Source organism: Lactuca saligna, chromosome 5 (genome assembly GCF_052625555.1).
Source record: "Lactuca saligna cultivar CGN05327 chromosome 5, ASM5262555v1, whole genome shotgun sequence".
NCBI classification, from domain to species: Eukaryota; Viridiplantae; Streptophyta; class Magnoliopsida; order Asterales; family Asteraceae; genus Lactuca; species Lactuca saligna.
Window position 1 is genome coordinate 293,676,517 of NC_136421.1, and position 20,261 is coordinate 293,696,777.

The 20,261-nt window shown below is 30.3% G+C and overlaps 2 protein-coding genes across 9 annotated transcripts; both read right to left on the bottom strand.

The window, feature by feature from the left end:
* Window positions 1–4,210: 4,210 nt before the first annotated feature.
* LOC145048236 (ubiquitin fusion degradation protein 1 B-like) lies at window positions 4,211–6,838 on the bottom strand. Its single transcript, XM_078996678.1, has 10 exons — window positions 6,739–6,838; window positions 6,484–6,535; window positions 5,900–5,977; window positions 5,781–5,805; window positions 5,635–5,667; window positions 5,423–5,544; window positions 5,165–5,295; window positions 4,871–5,085; window positions 4,573–4,787; window positions 4,211–4,476 (listed from the first exon to the last, which is right to left on the bottom strand). Exons 2-10 carry the CDS (start codon window positions 6,490–6,492, stop codon window positions 4,387–4,389), a joined length of 918 nt encoding a protein of 305 aa, XP_078852804.1. The 5' UTR covers window positions 6,493–6,535; window positions 6,739–6,838; the 3' UTR covers window positions 4,211–4,386.
* Window positions 6,839–16,161: 9,323 nt separating this feature from the next.
* On the bottom strand, window positions 16,162–19,491 carry LOC145048237 (scarecrow-like protein 33). Of its 8 annotated transcripts, none has more exons than XM_078996683.1 (3): window positions 19,347–19,491; window positions 16,569–18,944; window positions 16,162–16,497 (listed from the first exon to the last, which is right to left on the bottom strand). In XM_078996683.1, the coding sequence occupies exon 2, from the start codon at window positions 18,912–18,914 to the stop codon at window positions 16,704–16,706; it is 2,211 nt and encodes a 736-aa protein (XP_078852809.1). In that variant the 5' UTR covers window positions 18,915–18,944; window positions 19,347–19,491; the 3' UTR covers window positions 16,162–16,497; window positions 16,569–16,703. The 8 variants fall into 8 exon arrangements, with proteins under 8 accessions (XP_078852809.1, XP_078852812.1, XP_078852811.1 ...); XM_078996686.1 differs by having other exon boundaries at window positions 16,569–18,935; window positions 19,347–19,471; XM_078996685.1 differs by having other exon boundaries at window positions 16,569–18,935; window positions 19,237–19,349.
* Between the last annotated feature and the right edge of the window lie 770 nt (window positions 19,492–20,261).

Below are 20,261 nucleotides of genomic sequence, written 5' to 3' on the forward strand. Positions count from 1 at the left end.
ATATATGTTCTTGGGACCCTTAAGAGGCAAAAGTTGCAAACTTTATCTCTTTTATCTTTCCAAATGCAACCAAGAGTCCAAAATGTGCTAAAACTCTAGATCTATGAAGATAATACCAACAAGAATAGAACTAGAAGGCTCACCAAAGGTCCAAAGAGTAAATAAAAGGAGTGGAGATGGATCTCTAGCTGAATCCTACACCACACTTCTTTCTTCTTCCTTCAAGAATCACCAAAATCACTAAAATGTGCTCACAATATGCAAAGGATGCAAGGGTTAGAGTTTCTGGGTATCGTAGGGTGATGAAGGCTGATAAGGGGTGAAACTCTAGCTACTACTTCCTTTAAATATGGCTCAAAGTCCGGAAATTAAGGTTTTTGCTCAAATAGTTGCCACCACGTCGTGACTAATACTTGCCACGCTGTGGAAAGCACTATTGATACACGTGTTTCCTATACACTGCCATGCCATGGCGATTCATTCACCACGTCGTGGCCAACCCAAAATGACAATTAAACTTCATAATTAACATACACAAAACCAAGCGTTATAGAAACATTGATCTGAAAAATGACTTATGTAATGGAAGTAAACTGGAGGTGATAAAATTGGGTAAACGTGTTATTAAGGCAATTATCATATCTGGAAGTAATAGTAGAAATTTGGCTTTTATTCCAAGAATGTCTTTAAGTCCTTCAAAAAAAATCATTTTAATTCCAAAGAAGACAATTTTCATTGGATGTATATTTTGCAATGACTATTAATAAGATTCAAGGACAATTATTATCCAATGTTGGTTTGTTTCTCAAAGATCATATTTTTTTCACATGGTCAATTGTATGTTGTTTTATGTAGAGTTCAAAGTAAAGAAAGATTAAAATTGTTAATTTTATATAATGATGGTAGACTCACAAATAAAACTTTCAATGTTATTTACAAAGAAGTTTTTAGAAATTTATAAACAATGTACAAATGTTTTTAATAGCATCTTTTACTTTAGTAAATCACACTTCATTCGTAATGTTAATTTATAATTTACATGTTGGTTGTATGTATGTTTATTACATTACCATCATGTTTGATTTTTCATATATCAATGTCATTTTCATTATTATTTTTTATTTCTTTTACTATACTCAAATCTATATTACATCATACAAATTTATGATTTTATTAAATAGCTAAATTTACAAAAAAATAAATTGTTTTTTAATAATCCTTTATATATTTATTTTAAAACAAATTTATAAACTTACTAACATAACTTAAAACTTTTATAAATTTATACTATTGTTTCTAAATTTTTATTAGTTATTACGATTTCAAATTATTAGTAAAAGTTAATTTTTGGCACTTATTAAATGACAATGTTAGTCAAATTAAAAAAAAAAAAAAAAAAAACAAAAACAAAATTTACATTTTCACCAAAATTTTCTTTCACTATACTCAAATTATGTTATTTTATGGACATAATTTTCTTTCACCGTAATCAATATAGATTTTCACCATAATCTAACACAAAATTAATAACAAATAACAAATGTTGAAAATGAAATTTTCTACTGTGAGATCAAGTACTTTATTTACCATATGTCTCAAGGCTAAAGGTGTGTGTACGCCCGTTTTGAACCGGATTTTTTTAAGTCAATTTAAAAAAAAGTAGATATTATCTTAGACCTGTTTCAACTGTATCCGGTTCGATATTTATTTGAAATTATGTTAAAAACTGGTTTTTTGGGTTAAAACCAGTTCGTTCAGGTATAGTAGAAAAATCAGGGAAAAAACTATTCCCAATTGGTTCTCAAAAAACCGGTTCGGTTTTCCTCCGGTTCAAAAAGTCGATTTGAAGTGCATACCTTCACCTAAGTTTGTTTTCGCAAAATAGAGTGTGTTTTCACATGCTTGCCAAGACTATTTTCACAATGTCTGATTATATGTTTATTTGAACAGTAACAGTAAAAAATTTGCAAATTGCTATTTTTTACTTTTAACCCCATTTTGTCTCAAGTATTTATCAATATTTTACAACAAATACTAAATTTATTTGACACTATATGTAAGGAGGATCTTCGACATTAACTATTTTTTTTATCTTTGTGACCTGCAAAATGAAATCACATATCTTCGCCAATATAAGACATTAGCTTCATGTTAGAGGCTACAAAGGTTAAAAAATAGCTAAAGATCTTAGAAATTAATTTTTTTTTTAATTTTTTTATAACCTTTGTAACCTCCAATGTGCCGAAGATATGTGATTTCATGTTGGAGGTCACAAACGTAAAAACAATAGTTAATGTTTGAGATCTTCCATGCATACAGTGTCGTATAAATTTAGTAATTATTGTAAAACATCAATAAATATTTGAGACAAAATGAGCTTATGCTAAAAATAGCAACTTACTTACATAAATGTCCCACTCATTGTTAAAATAAACATACAGTTAGATCTTATGAAAATATACTTGATTTGAAAATAGTCTCGATCTTGTGAAAACATTCTTGGGTAGAGGTACACATTTCAAACTGATTTTTTTAACCAGATAAAAACTGAACCGGTTAGGTTAAAGTTGAACCACCGGTTAGTAATAGGCTTTAATAAATATTTGAAACTAGTTTTTTTTTCTTGATTTTCTACAATAACCGAACCGAACCGATTTTAACTAAAAACCTGACTTTTTTTTACGTAAACCAAATCGGTTATAATCAAAACCATCTAGAAATAATCGGATTTGTTTTAAACTGATTTTAAATAAACCGAAACTGATTCAAAACCAGTGTATGTGCACCTTTAGCATTGGGATAGAAGGTAACCGATTTAATTAATGAAATAATAAGAAATAAGTTAAAGATGTTTTTAATTTGAAAAAAAAAAAGTTTTAGGTCTAAAACGGGAAAAAAAATGCAAAATGTACGGTTTTTTATGAAACAAAAAAAAAAATTCAATATCTGGTGTTGACAGTTGAGTCTTTTTAGAAAAAGAAAAAAAAAATTTAGAATTTAAAAAGGAAAAAAAAAATGTCCAATTATATGGTCTTTATGAAAATAAACCTAAGGAATAATAACATGTAAGAGTAAGAGTAATTGACTTTTAATTTCATAAATACTTAGTCACTAAACTTATTTTGTTTGATATATATTATTAACTTGTTGAAATTGCTCAAAAAATACCGATATAATGGGGCATTGTAGATTTGTTTGTTTTCGGCGTTTTTTCCAGCCAAATATAAGTTTTTCAAGTCATCTTTTATGAATTTTACAAGTTCTTGAAGGCCACACTTTCAATCTCAAGAAATCTGATGAAAGATTCTTCAAAAAATCTAAAAACCATGAACGATTCTTTAGAAAATCAAAAATCTAAAAACCATGAACGATTCTTTAGAAAATCAATTCTTAATGTCTTGATGTTCTAGTTCATCGAATTTCAATTCTTGATGTTTTGTTGTTCATCATAGTTTAAAATCTTCCATTGTTATAAAATATAAACAAATGAAATTTGAAAACCCTATAACTTCAAGATATCTCAAGAACGAACTTGAAGAACGAGTTGATGAACAAACAAACCCTAGAACTTTCAAGAATTATCAAATGAAACCTAGGACTCTAAAAAATAATATGAGGCACAAATGAACAAACATACCGAGAGATCTGATAAACATCAAAAAAAAAAACCTCAAGAACAATCTAATGAACAAATTTCAAGAAATCTCAAGAACGGACTTCGAAAACGAACCTAGAATCGAAACCTAAAAATCTAAAACCCTAGAACTCGAATCGGATGGAAATCTTAAACCCTAGAACTCGAATATAATGGAACTGACCTTTGCTATCTTGATTTTTTTTTTTTTGATGAAAATGGTAGTTTTTATCAAAATTTTATAGTTGTTATTTTTTCTTGAAATTGGGCGTTAAATAATGTTAACCATATTCCATACATTATAGGTCTATAAATAAGTCAAGCCTATATCAAACTCAACTTTCACTTGATATTTGTTAAGAGTCAACCCCAAAAAGACTTCCAATGCAAGCTCAAGCTTGGCTCAAGGATTATTCGAGAGCTTATAAAATCACATAATCTGTTTTAAGGTAATTTTTACAAATATATCAACACCATATTTCATCCATCAAAACCTTGTATTTCGAAAGTTTTTAAAACAAGAGAAGAGATGTCTATACACTATCTCAAGTAATCAAATGATAAAATCACTGGAAATAAATAAAGAAATGAAGGTCGGTCTATATAACTTAAAAACAAAAATTCTTGTGAATGCACTGGTCTGTCTACATGGGTTTCAAAAGGAGATGACTAGGAATGCACATCAAATGAAGAACATGAACATATTTTAGAAAAAGAAGAAAAAAAAAAAACTAAACTTAATATACTTACTATTATTTTAAGGAGTATTTCTTGCCTGTAAAGGCTTGAAATTTAGGTTCTTCCTTCTCAGATGATTCTTGTTTAGCTTCTTTCACCATAACCTGCAACTCAAAACAACCATTCATCCAATTACTTCCAATACCCATTATTACAAACAGACAAAAAAAAAACAAATCTTTTTTGAAAAAAGATCATACTTTTGGTTTCCCATTTGGCTTTTGGTCAACATTTGACCCAAAAACAAGTGTCCCAGATCGTTTTCTTGAACCAGAGGTTGATGGGTTCGAGCCATTTGCATCACTGGTTGTAGCCACGGTTTGAACCGGTGGCTCAGCCGGTTTCCCATCTAACCGTCTTCCTGAACCAGTAAACGGGCTAAACTTGGGTATTTTCTTATCTGGTTCTTCTTCAACTGCCATTTATAGAGATAAATTTTACAACTTTTTTAATAAAAGATAATGAAGGAAAAATGTAAAAAAAGAAGAGAAAACAGACCTTCTGGTGGTGTCTTAGATTTAACAGGAGGTCTTTCAGGCTCTTTGTAATCAAGAGGTGGAGCAAAATCAACCTCACAATCTGTTTCAATTATACTTATTGCAGCTGATGGTTTAGTTTCAACTATATCAATATAAAACTTCTTGTTGTTATAAGCCACCATGATTGTATCACCAGTTGTTAAACAAGAATAGCTTCTTAATGAAGTCTCCAAGCTGGAAATTCAAAACCGGATAAAATATCAAAATATGTAGAAAAAGAAAAAGATTAAATGCAGTATCATAAAACACTAACATTGCTTTTGGGTTGGATATATCAAGAAAATCTGTAGTGTGAGGCTGAAGTTTCACATAAGTTCCCTTTGATAAACTGGCATTCTTCACATTCACAATATCTCCTTCTTGTAAAAGCATGTTCTCCATCATCTGAAAATAATCAAAACAAAGAATTGGATATATATATATATATATATATATATATATATATATATATGTAGTGTTTTTCATGTTATTATATAAAAGAACAACTCATATAGTCATATCTCATACATACCCAATATGGAATGTATATTAAACCCTCATCTGCAACGAATTCAAGCACACCACAATGAGAAACTTTACTAGCAGAAGGATTGCTAAGTTCAAATAGCATTGGATAATCGATCTGCAAATAGGCTGCAAATTTGAGACAAAATAAAAAGTTAGTCTATAAATATAGAAGTTATATGATAAACAAAACAAAAAAATGTGAAAAAACTCACTAACCGAGGCGATCAAGAGCAGATGGAGGCATTATAACTGGGAGTTTATATAAAAGGTTAAAAAAAAAAAAAAAAAAAAAAAAACTTGTTAGTTTATATAAAACCAAATTAAAGGAGTGATGGAATGGAGATTGAACAAAAGAAACTTACTTTTATCACCTTTCTCCAAATGAGACTGCATAAGATACAAGAAGAAAAGATTTAGAAAGAGCCAAACATCAAGCAATAGTGGTATCATGATGTGGTTATATAAATTAACCAATAAAAACCTTTTCAATGAAAGAAACAGGATAACAGCGATAATTCTGTTCAAACTCTGAAGAATGGTCATCATAAACTTCATCCTCCTGGCAAGAAAACAAATCAAGGTGAGTGGTTTTATCTTGGACTAATGAATCTGATAACTTTATGAAAATGTTTTTTTAAGGATCTTTGTAATAATAACCAGCTAAAGAGAAACTCAAGAACTGTAGAAAATTACTTGATCACTAAAAAAACTAGGACTACAGCTCACTCAGGAATTTTATCGAACACCTTGAGTGCTTAAACATAATCACACCCAATATGAGTTCCAAACTACATTGTTAAATAATCTAATCACCCCTCATCGGTAAAGAATATATCCTCAATTGGTTATTTTGCAATCGATCATGGTTTATCATTCAATGAGCAATCATCGCGTGTCCTTAAGACCAAGTCATGTAGGAATCCGTCCATTATATAAATAAACTCCTAATTCAAACTGGGCATGATCTAACTGAACTAGACTTTTTATATGAAGAGTAGAACACCATTAAATGATCACAATAATTCAATTCCAAAGTATCAGTGAAAGTAGAAATCAGAATCATACCAATGCCATGACTTTTGATTTTATCTAAATCGTCCAGGAGATCACTGAAAACCTGTATGAATTCAGCACCAATAATGTCGATCAATGAGTTTTAAACAAGATTAACGCTGAAACAGATTCGATCATCAAAGATGAAGACTTTATTTTTCGGAAAACATATGTGTGAATCTAATACTAACAATAACAAAGAAACGAGTGGATGAAACAAAAGAAATCATCTGGTAGTTGCTGAAAGAACAGGGAAGATTCAAAGACCTTTGCTTTTTTTATTTTCCTTTGCGTAATTCAGTGGAAAGAGTTCTGTAAAACCTGTATTATATCGTCTTCAGAATCAACTTTACAATATATATATATATAGGGGATCGCGTTGCAAAGCGTGTTCTATATTGGGACTTGGGGGAGGACTTCTGCCGATCTTTATATTTAAAGGATAACTTAGTGAAACCCTAATATCTTTAAGGACTAATTTGAAACTTTAAATATTCCATTTTAATAACAATATCTTGTTTTAATAAAAAGGTAATTTCTGTAAATGTATGTTTTTATTATGAAGTACTAAGTATTAACTGAGATAATTAATGATTAGAATTTTCTCAAATAATAAAAATCATGTATAGGTAAAAGAAAATGGAAGGTAACGAATTAAATCAAAATATTGTAATATTTTACTTTATGTCAAGAAGCTATGGGGATTGTTGGATTTTTTATGGGTTTTTGAACATGTTAGAAAGATTATGATTTATATGAATTTGGATTTAGATTGATTTAAATGTGTTTGTTTGAATTTAGGTTTGGATTTATATGAAGTAGGGTTAAAATCATAAATAATAATAAAAAAACAAAAAACAAAGAAAAAACATATATATAGAATTTTTTGGATTAAGCTTCAAAATCATTGTTTTTTTTTTTAAAACGATCTTATATTTTACTATTTTATTCAATTTGACATTTTAAGAAGTATACGAGTAATCTTTTGATGTTTGACAAGTCTTCCAAAGAAACATTTTTTTTTTTTGAAAAAAAGTCACACATCACAACTATTTTTGGAGTTTAGTTTCAGTTTTCATGTTTTCTCGATCAGAAATGTTTTGAATCTTAGAAGTAATTTAATCCGTAATAATGTCCCTATATTCTTTTGAAACTCACTTTTTGTTTTCATTTTAACGGACTTTTAGTTTTGACTCACAATCTTTTTTTTTTTTTTTTTTTGTTGTTGTTGTTTATAGTGTTTGAATGGTTTTCAACATTAGGATATGAAGAAAACATTTGATTTGTTCGAAACGAAACAAGAAGAAAACAACTTTGAGTATAGTTACTTGGTAAGGCATGTGGAATATACGGTGGATAACTATTGACCCATGTACAAATTTGGACACTACTCAATCCTTGTGGCTATGGAAGTTCGTCTGCGGTGACTTCAAGGCATGAGACATAGCCTCATGTTTGCAACGGAGGATTAGTCGGTGCGCAAAATATGACCTGAAAACCTTTGTTATGGATGTTTTCTTTCCAAAAAAAACAAAACAAAAAGGAAAACATTTGATTGGTTCAAAACACAGTGATTGCATATTCATAATGGATTGCGAAACAATATATTTCATTTCCTATTATCGATTTAAGAGAGTTGCGATTATTCTCTTCTAAACAATATTGTTTTTCCTCTGATTCTTTAGTTACATGTAAAATCACAGAAAAACTAATTTTAATGTACGTGTCGATATTTTGTAAGGATTTATAAAGTAAATAGGTCGGGAATAACAATGTGAGAAAAGAGTAATATTATAATGTTACAAGTAAATTATTTTTTTAATAATAAAAAATCAATTATTTTTTTTAATATATTAAATATGATTAAATTAAGTATATATATATATATATATATATATATATATATATATATATATATATATATATATATATATATATATATATATATATATATAATTTAACGTTTTATAAGAATATAAACATAATAAAAGTTTGTAAAGATATACATACATTTTTTAATTAAAAAAAAGTTGTTAATCATTGATTTAATAATGTTTAGTTGTTTGCTACTTCAGCAGCACCTTCGCTTTTCACATCGGCATATCAGTTTTTCACCATATTCCAAAAGCAACAATGTTATTTTATAAACCGTTAACTTCAATTTATGATTATAAAGAGAGATACTTATTCTATACCGTACTATTAGATGTATATATGGAGATTAGTGATGGACACTTATCAAGTCAACCATTATGTTTAACTTGTCAAGTCAACCATTATGTTTAGTTAATTGATCTGAATCATCTACATGACATAAACCTAAGAGGTGATAAGGTGTCTTTAGATACACATAGATGTCAACCACATGTCACATTCTAGCAACTCATTCGCGTGAATTTTGAGATGAAATATCAAATTATTTGATATCCTATGGTAACAACATATTGTCGATAGCTAAATTCTTGTAAATAAACTGTGTTTGAATGATCGGTGATAAAATAAAAATGTGATGTTTTTACAAACTACCCTTAATGTGTTGCATATTGTGCGTTTGCGATTCCCATAGGAAAATAAGAAGCTGACAAATTTGGGAATTATAGTAAGGATCGAGGGTGAACACAAACATGATTACAAAGGGTAAAAAAAAAATGATCCCTATCTTATAAGGGTGCACTGAGTCCCCTGAGTCATTGCGTTTTGGCCAAATTTTGACACCGTCAGGCTCGATGATATCGTCGTTCCTTTTTCCAAGGGTTTGACAGCAACGGCATCGGCAAGTGGTTAAAGCTTTTGGGTGATGGCTAGATTTCAAAATAATAATAATAATAATAATAATAATTTTTGCACCTATATAAACAAGAGAAAATTCATCAAATAACCAAAATGAGAAGAGTGTTTGAAGCAAATGACCAAGGAAAACATAATTTTATTAAATGATCATGACTTACTAATAGAGAGGGGCACGCGGAAGTCCTTATGCTCTGAGGAACAAGAAAACTCTCTGAGGAAATGATGTGGTGGAGAAAAAGACAAAAAAAAATTATAAAATTTTAATTCCGCAGAGGGTGCACCGTTCCACACAGATGTCATCTGTGTATCTGTTTTTCAGAAAAGTACCTCTGAGGAATTGTTTGTCGCTAAAACTTGACTTATTTCTTCGCTAAATTCTAAGTATATTTCTTAGAAACAAAGTTTTATAGTTTAAATTGTTATTTTGAATCAATGATATGTGCTAAAATTTGGTGCCTCGTTAGATTTAGAAGAAAACAAATACCAAAATCATTATTAGGCTATGTTTTAGCGAAGAACAATTCCTTAGAGATACTCCTCTGAAGAATAGATCCGCAGATGGCTTCTCTGTGGAACGATGCACCCTCTGTGGAATTAAAATTTTATAATTTTCTTTTTTTATTTGTATTTTCCCCCGCCATGTCATTTCCTCAAATAGTTTTCTTGTTTCTCAGAGCATAAGGACTTCCGCAGAACCCCTCTCTGCAAAAGTCGTGGTTATTTTATAAAATTGTGTTTTTCATTGTCATTTGCTTGAAACACCTCTCCTTTTGGTTATGTGATGAATTTTCTCTATAAACAATTAAACACACTATCACAACTCAAAAAATCACATCACCTTTCTTTTTTCCTTTCTCCACTCTTTCATTTCAATTTTATACTTTCAAGTTTCAAATCAATTCCAATGGATTTGAGTCGTGGAAAATCCCAAAAAAACAGTGTTGCTCAAAGAAGGAATCGTCAGCACGAAACCGATACCCAAATGCCTATGCCAAATATGATTCCAAACTGAAATGCCAATGCTAATTTATGAAAATCAGTTTCAATCACAACACTATCAACTCGAACAATTCTAATCCTAACAAAACCTATAAGCAATTTTAATGTTCTCAAGTCTACAACCAAGGTATCATTTTATCGCCAAATGAAGTATATATTCCTGACACTTCACATTTTCGAGAGCCTGCTTATGAAGAATCTAGCGACGAAACCAAACCCCCATCTGAAAACCAAAATGACGAGGTAGACGTAGCCCAACTCCCATCTCAAACCCAAGCCCCATCACAAGAGAGAACAACTCAACCGACGAGAAATTTTATGCAAAGGTTGAAACGTCGGTCATGGATCAAAACATATGAAGTAGTGTTAGTCAAAGTGTTTATCATTACTTAGGATTTTATGGATGGAAGGCTTAAAATATTTCTAGGTTTAATTATCTTATTTAGGATTTTATTTTCGTATTTAAGATTTTAATTCTCGTATTTATGATTTTAATTTTCATTTGTATTTGTGTGTGTTTTCTACTTAAATGCTTTTTTATATTTTAGTTTCTATTTATTTTTTTTAAATTATTTCTTTTGTAATTTGTTTATTGTTTTAATATTTTTTTAATCAAAATTGAGAAAGTTTGAATGGTTAAGAAAGATGGGTATCATGTTTGTGGTTGGGAATCATAGAGTAGAAAATAGAGAGAAAAAACTAGGGAGGAGGGAATCACAACCCACTAAACTTACTACCACATAACTATTTCTTTTTTATTTTTCTTTATCTTTTCCAACCCACAACACATGAAAACCTTATCTTTTTTAACTCACTCAACCCATTTAATTAAAAAAATACAAAACAATCAAATGTAAAATCTTAATTGGCAATAGAGTTACCACCGGTACCACTCCCGCTTCTTCAACAAATTGTTTAATTGGTTTCACTAACTCACATCATCATCTCTCTCTATTTTCTCTCTCTCATTTTCTTTTGTACCATGTGCTTTAAAATTTATACCTTAGTTGTTTTGTATTTTTTTTAATTGAGTGAGTTGAGAAATATAGGATTTCTGTGTGTTGTGGGTTAGGAAATCCTATCTTTCTCAACCCATTCAATTAAAAAAAATACAATACAACTAAAGTACAAGTTTTAAAACACATGGTACAAAAGAAAATGAGAGAGAGAAAGTAGAGAGAGGTGATGATGTGGGTTAGTGAAACCAATTAACCAACTCGTTGAAGTGTGAGTGGTACCGCCAGTAACTCTATTGCTAATTAAGATTTTACCTTTAATTGTTTTGTATTTTTTTTTTAATTGAATGGGTTGAGTGGGTTCAAAATGATAGAGTTTCTGTGTGTTGTAGGTTAGGAAATATAATAGAAAAATAATAAGAAAAAGTGATGTGCCGGTGGGTTCAGTGGGTTAGGAAGGAATGACTCTCTTTTCCCTTATAAGACAACTAGGCGAATCCTCGCGCGTTGCATGATAATAGAATTATATAGTTAAAATAATATCTTTTACCAATTTATTATTTAATATTTCTACTTTGAAACAAAATGTTAGTAGTAAATGAAGCATATAGTTAACATATTAGTTTTATTAAACATTATAATTTAATTTTTAAGTCATTGTGATATATACAATTATTTGATAATTTTATAAACAGTTTAAAATTGTGTAAATTATATATCAAATGAATGATAATATAACGGGTAACAAAATGTATGAACAAAAATATGAATTGAAACTTTTATTAACATAAAAATAGAAAAACATCTATTATAACATTTGTATTAAAAATGTATGTATACAACGAATAATAAAAAAAAAATATGAAAAATAAACACTATAACTTTTAATAACATAAAAACACTAAAATATCTATTATAACATTTATATTAACTCTTCATATTTAAATCACAAATCTCTTCAAATACCTTAATATTTTTAATGAGCAAAACTTTACAACCTTATAAAAGAAAGAAAAATAAAAAGTTATTAATAATTACTAATTAATAATCATAAGTTAAAAACTCTTAAGTTGTAACTAATAAATATATATAAATTAAAAAACTCTTGAGTTGTAGTGTGGGTTTCAAATGAATACGGTACTTGGAAATATATTATTATTATTATTATTATTATTATTATTATTATTATTATTATTATTATTATTCTAAATAATTGGTTTTGATGCATCATTTTAATCCCTTCAATTATTAAATATAAAGATATTTAATTATAAATTTATAACATACATAGGTACATATACATGTTAAACAAATCACATAATATATATATATATATATATATATATATATATATATATATATATATATATATTCGTAAATGTTATATATAATTATTGTCGTAGTAATATAGATAAATTACTTTCATATGAAGAATATATCATGATAAGTCTATCATAATTACATATCAAATGTTCAAAATTATGTTATCTTTTAAATATTGTCTTTTAAATATGTTGTGTAGGAAAACCCAACAAAAAAAATAATATAAAATAAACATAATCAAAATAGAAAAACTACAATTAATAAATAAGAGTATTGAGTGGTTGAATATATAAATAAAGATGTTACATAAAGATACATTTAAATCAAAAGAAAAAATAACATTCGTCAACTTCGCTCGAACAAAAAAACTTATATCCATTTTATGAATCTTCTTTCTTCATTTAACACTATTCAACCATAGAATCTTGATGATAATTCTTCACTAACCAGCAATCAAAATATTTTTCTTGAAAAAGAAGAATCAGAAAGATATTTCAAGCAAAACATTGATGTTTGGAGAGTCGCATTCAAGATTGAATAATGCATACAAATCACATTTAAAGATTAAATGAGAAACTGAATATAAATAAATAATAGAAAAACTTCAGTTGTTTTGGTTGAAAAAAAAACATATTACAATTACCATCGATGCGACATAACTCATTTCTAAATCATCATATTTGGATCATGAATGCTTCAACTATATGAAAACTCTTGAATCATAATATCTTTAAATCCTTCTTACATATAAGATTTTATATAACACAAAAGATTGGTCTTTTTTTAGTAATTTTTTCACTAAATGCTAATTAAACATAATATAAGTTATAAAACTTTTGAGTGTTAAATCATAATTAAGAAAACTTTTGAGTTGCATTAGTTAAAAAAAAATGTTTCAAATAAATGTGGTTTGAGAAACTTAAAAAATGGAATTTCAAGTGCATGAAATTCAAGAAAAAATACTAGTTGTATAAATATGTATGAAATGATTAGGATAAGAACAACTTTTTAATAATCAATAACCGTATTATTATCTAATGATTATGGATTTTATAAATCTAACTAATTTTTAAACCGAACATTAGATTTTATAGCATTTTAAAATCAAATCTATTGAAATCGCTTTAAATACTTCAAACCAAACGCCGAATTTGGATAACATGCTTTTTATTATCATTTTTAACTTTTATAAGCAATTTATTAAATAAATGTGATTAAAATTTATACTAATAAAATAATGATATATTCTATAAGGTCTTTTAGGATATTAATCATATTATAAACATTTAATAATTATAGTCGCTTTGATCCTTTGTCCTATGTATTTAAAATCTATTCAATTTCTATTTGTTTGATTCGGTGTAAGAATACTAACTCAAATCAACTAATGTAGTTTGCGATAATCATGGGGGTAGGGGCTTAATTTTTTTCATTATATATTTTTATTTAAAATTATAAAATTATAATAAAGATAAGGATCATTCTTTTTTGTTTGTCCTGGGCCTTTAAAAATATTTTATTTTTCAGGACCGGCTCTAGTGATAATCGAAACTGGAATATATAATGCTTTTATAATAAAATAAAATGAAAAAAATATGGTTTATTATTATTCAATCAGTTTTGTGCTAATAATGATTAGAATCGTTGATTATTTCAATTCTCATTGATCATTCCAATTGGACTTTCCAGAATATTTCATATTCTCACACAAAAACAGCTCAAACAACAAGCAACATGTGTTTCGTTGACCAAATATGTAGCTTTTGAGAGACACAAAAAACCTAGGTAAGGCGACCTAGTGACTTACGATGCCAAAATCATATTTATATATCTAGGCCTTGAGGATTCCTTTGACAACTTTCTAGCAATTTATTCCAATCCTCGATCCATTCCGGCCAAGAGAGTCTAGAAATGTTTTTGATCACAAAACACTTCATATTTTGTCACACTAACCAATTACATAAATTAAACGATTAGCTAACTTGATATAGAGGATTGTAAATGATGAATTTTAGCATGGATGATCCACATACTCCTCTAGTACTTAGGGTTGAGTGTACGCAAAGGTAAACCATGTACTATGGCTATAGGAACTTTCATGGATAAATTTGGTCCGAGTGTAAATCTTGTACCAAAGTTTGAGAGAATAATTAATTGAAATTTTTGAATGATATGTTTGTGTGTGTTTGCTTGATAGTTAATGCAGTGAACAAATATTAATTTCAACTTTTTATGTTTTAGTCCTCCAATTATCCTTCTCTGACACCTCCAGCCACACAGCTTCACTTCAACTACTCAAAGCACTTGATCTTTATCTTGTATGTGTTTTAAGCCCAATCAACAACCGTCTTTACAAATTCAGTCGTGAAATAACAAACACAAATAAACTAAGCCTGACTTATTCTTTCCAAGTTGAGATTAATAAAGGCAACATGCTTTTCCGTTTTCTTGTTTATATAACTACTGTGTTCATCCATTTCCTTTTGTGGATTCCATTGTATCATATATAAAAGACATAAGAAAATTTTAATGAGTGCAAGTTGTGTAAAACAAAACCAATATGTAGTGTTTCTTTCTTGTTTAAATCACTGGTTTATAATCTCTGGAACCATGATTATAAAACAAATTAAACTTTCATATTAAAAACTCAAAATTATTATTCAAAATTTTTAATAAATTATTAATTAAAATATATATTTTTGTTATATAAAATTGCAATCATTGATTTAAATAAATACATGAAATTTGAAATAGAATTAGAGTATGAAATTTGAAATTTGAAATAGAAAATTAATAAGTTGACAATTGACATGATATTAATTAAAAAACTTAATATGGTGATATATGACAAAAGAAGAACAAACCTATCATTTTATTCTAATAGAAAGATTGTTTTGATTTTTGTTAGAATGATACATGAATATATTGGGATTGGACTTTAAAGATAGACTAATTGAATAAGCATAAATATTAATTACGTTGATTTAATTTCTTAAATCTCAAATAATACAACATACAACATAAATAATAAAGAAGAAACTTCGTTGGTTTCACCAATATTGTCGTCATTTTCATCGCCCGTTTTAGGTAACCGACACTCACCGCCCAATGTGTCAAAAACTCACTTTCTTTTCCTATCTCATTTTTCTAAACTCATGTCTATACGTCTATTAGTTATTGTGATTTCAAAAAGTCACAAAAATAGCAAAAATCATTAACATGTTTAAGAATTTGACCATCTTTTACACGGTTATTGCTACTAATTTTGTATTTCAAAAAAATGATTATCATGAAATAAAATAATAATAATAATAATAAATTGTGACAAACATTGTAAGGAGAATGTAATCGTTGTATTTTAGAAAAGAGGTACCGCCAATACCTCCAAGATGTGATTCCCCCCATCGGGTCAAGACTGATAACGTGAAATACAGGTTCACCAAACCGCTCCCTTTTTCTCTTTACACTCTCCCCATTCCTTCTAAGCATTAACTAGTTTGTGAATTAACTCTATATGTTTTTTTTTTAATTTTTTTTGTCAATTAGTTTTGTATGATTTTTATTAGTTTGTGTTCATTTTAAAATTAAAAATTAAAAATTAAATGGAATGACAAAATATAGATTGAGAAAGATGGAAGAGGTCCAGGGTTCTAAACCATGACACGTCCCACCCCAAAATATCACTAGAATATTTGAAGCAACTTAAACACAAAATGAAAGACTTCTGTTACAATGACACATTCCAACTGGGATATTGTATATAACAGACCATGATATATATATATTGATCAATCCATGTTTTAAGTAAAAACTAGTTAATGACAAGATAGATATGATGCATATAATTTACATGTAGCTCGCAAAACTGTTCCTTATATTATATTGTACGTCATTCTTCTTCTTCTTCTTCTAACCCAAACAGACTTCCAGGAGAAGCAGCCACCACAGCAAATATCATCTAACAACATTAAACACCCAGAATTATGATTTTAGAGAGTAAAAGAAACCCACCACACATTCATCACATACCTTCTGTCAAGTTTCAAAACATCCACACAGGAGAGCTCCATTAAAGACGCACCCAAAGGCCAAAAGGAATTCCCCCTTTTCATTCAGAATCAGCAACACAACAGAAGATTCCATTTCCTCCTTTAACCTCCTAACCTAAGCTGGGACCCAACAAGAAGTAGCACGCAGAATCCTACCTTTCCATCCCTGTAACACCCATTTCCCATCATCATCAAACACAAAATCCTTATGATACCCTGCTTTCACCTTCCCCCTCAGTTTAGAAACAAAAGCCCTCTCCAAAGGTTTGATCTTGAACCCAGCTCTCAAATTCCTAGCTTGCCACTGCTTATAAGTCTCGGGCCTTTCCACCCTTTCAGCACCTTCACACGCAATCACATTCAGAGCTTCACGCCCACAAAACTCCCTCTCAAAATTCAACCTATCTTCATCTTCACGATCTAAAGTAGCATCAAACATATCGAACATTGAAGAGAAATGAAAAAGAGCCTCCTTGAAACGGGTTACAAAAAACGGAGAACTGTAAGACCCATTCACTACAGTCTGAACAAACATATCAGGCTTCATGTCCCTAATCAGCTTCAGAACACCATCTCGTGGATTGCTCTCCATAACCGAATCATCATGTAAGTTCTTGAAAGAAATCAGATTGTTCACTGCAAGACATTCGTTTCTTTGTAGCTTTAGATCTTCAATCTTGATCAGCTCCCAGTTTTGAATTGCTATTGCGTTATACTCAAATGGGACATTGAATCTTGCACAGTAGTTAGCTAAACGACGCCCTGTCTCCTCCACCCTTTCAGAGGGTCTAAAACCAGGGTCCGGGAGGTCTATTCCGGTGACTCTCAGCTTAGGTGGGCCCCCGCGCCTCTCTGAAAGATGCTTGATGAGAATAGGCCATTGACAACCATATGCAATACCAAAATCTACAATATGAAGAGTGGAATATGTTGAAGCTGCATCATATATCAGTTTTCCAGCAAAGAAAATGGCAATCTTCTTGAAAGGACAAGATGAGATATAAGACTGATAAGCTTTCAGCTTTTCAGAAGCTGAGATCTTTATGGTGCTTTTAGACATGTAAAGATGAGAACCAATGCCAGCTAAGCGAGCTTCAAGACCATTAGCAAAGATATGAGCTAGCCTTTGTGGGGCATCACCTGAAGGGGAAGCGTGTTGTCTTATTTGGTTTAGCTGTTCGTTTGCAGTTATATAATCATCAGTAGCAACTGATTGTGCACAGTTTACCAATAGAGTTCTAACATCTGTGGGCTCACCTGAGCTTCCTCCCCAAGAACGATCAATCCAACCACTGGTGTATCTATGAGCATGTCCGTTTTGCTGTGATTTTTTGTTTACTACAGGCTTAGGTGGTTCTTCAGAGGCGGATGTGGAAGAACATTCATTATATGTACAAGAAACGATTCTATCAAACATATCACACAGCTCGACTTCTTCCTCAAAAACAGCAGAATGTTTGCTACTCCTTTCTTCCTCATAACTTGTATCCTCACGATGACACTTTTTCCTTCCCCTGAATGAGTTACCTTTTGTCTCGACATTCTCTTCCTTGACAACCGCTTTTGTGGGAGATTGTCTTGGATTTGAAGGTAAGTTGTATTTGTCTAAATCGATGACTAGGGGTTTACTAGGAGGGAGGAATTTGCTAGCTTCCTCCATCCCTCTATTGAACTGTAAGATAGATTCGTTATCAGTGAATATGTTTTCAATGATGTGTGTGTTTACCATTGAATTCAATGTGCTGAAACCATCATTGGTAACGCTAGTGGTGGAGCCAAATGAAGATAACAAAGGGTGTTCAAGAGAATGTGTTTGTGGAAATGATGATGATTTGGCTTCAAGAGAATCACCACCAGGCCATTGAGAATCATTGGAGTTGCTACTGTTTGTGCTGTAGTCACTTGCGCTACTGAATAAGTTGTCTTCGGGGATTTCAACGTTTGAAGGAGGGTATTTCTCAACAAGGGCTTCATAGAATGATTCCTCTGTTGCTTGTAGAGCTAAGGGGTCATGAAACATGCTCTGTTTAGCCTCCATATCCTCTTCCACGAGAATCTGGTTTATGTACCTAACAACACAATCTGAAAAGTCATCGGGGGAGTCTACTTGTGTGGACATGCGTGAAGAGGAATCTGAAGTATAGGGGCCAGAATTTGGTTCCCTGTTAGGAGCTTCTAAAAAGCTGAGATCTAAAGGTTCTTCTCTGAATCGGTATCCATTAGCAAGGCCTGGCGGCTGACCAAAAATAGGCAGGATACTCTCATCATCCAAAGAGAAACTATTGATGTAATCAGAGAATTCATCATGCCGCGGTTCCATAATCATCGATGCTTATTTCCGCTAGTTCTGGATAAACTAAACAAAAAGTAATTAGACAAAGTTTATAACTACAATTTCTACAAACAAAATATACCAAAAGTAAACATAATTCATCCGAAAAACAGTACGAATTCAACAACGCAACTCATCGCATATATAAGACCGTATACAAAAAAGGACATAAAAACCCTAAAATCCAGCGATGGATCTAATTAGTAACGAATCAGCCAAAATTAGTAATAAGAAACAAAAGAATCAATACCTAATCAACGCCAATTAAGTGGAATCAATACCTAATTAACGCCAACTAAGTGCAAAAATCACAGACCTAGAAACAGATGTTTGGATGAAGGGCGGATATTATGAGATCTGGAGATACAAAGAAGAAAGACTTTTCCCACAAAAGGGGTGTGAAATGGGGAGCAGTTGGCTGAGTACCTTTATAAACCGTGTCAACGAAGAATCAAGAATGCAGGTGAGTTTACTCGAACGTCGGCCACACCGGCTACAGTCAGTCGATCATGGTTGTGTTTGTGGTTGTAGTCGTGGCCTCGTGGGTTTTGTTGACTTGACCTCCTCTTTCTTAGTTGACGAGAAAAACAAGTGATCACATTGTTAAAAAAAAAAAAACTCAAGCCACTTTATCTTACCAAACCAACTTTTGACCAAAAAAAAAGCGATTGTGGTTAATTTATTAAAAATTAACATTTTTACTTTTAAAAAAAATTATAAATATAAACTCAGGATTTTATGACATTAAAATTAGCTAAACTAGACAAATGTAATAAAGGTTCTTTAAAGGGATAATGACTTAAAAATGTAACGAAGTTTCAAAAGTGTACAAAAAGATCATTGTTGTCTTTTTTGTACATAAAATACTATTTTACCGGTTATTGTAGGTTATCCGGTTTTCAAATGTTCAAAAAATACCATTATTGTTTTTTTAGTACAAAAAACACCATTAATGTTACTATTTGTACACAGAATACCAACAAAATACACATGTGTTCAACTAAAACATTGTGGTAACCAGGTACTTCAGGTAAATGGGATGAGATGAGCGTAATCAACAAGTCCTTGTTTAATTTTTGTTGAAATTATTGGAAAAGATCTTACTTCCACTGTATGATCAGCCGAACAAGATTACAGGTGATGCTTCGGCTGATAAATTTTTCTTCAAATCGGTGATGAGAAGAGCGTAATCAGCAAGTGCTTGTTCGGCTGTTAGATAGGCTAAAGTAGAAGCATTCTTGTATGCCTCTTTCTGGCTTCCATATGGCATCGATTCACCATAATATCGATGCTAGATCAAATCACGCAGCTTTTGATAAAATTGTATTATTAAAAGTCAGC

Excerpts from the sequence above, each read along its gene's own strand:
- LOC145048236 (XM_078996678.1), bottom strand. Across the intron at positions 5,806-5,899 it reads CTGTTTCTTTCATTGAAAAG|TCTCATTTGGAGAAAGGTGA; the intron begins GTTTTTATTGGT and ends TATCTTATGCAG. Across the intron at positions 5,545-5,634 it reads ATCTGCTCTTGATCGCCTCG|CCTATTTGCAGATCGATTAT; the intron begins GTTAGTGAGTTT and ends TCAAATTTGCAG.
- LOC145048237 (XM_078996683.1), bottom strand. The coding sequence starts at position 18,914 with ATGATTATGGAACCGCGGCATGATGAATTCTCTGATTACATCAATAGT.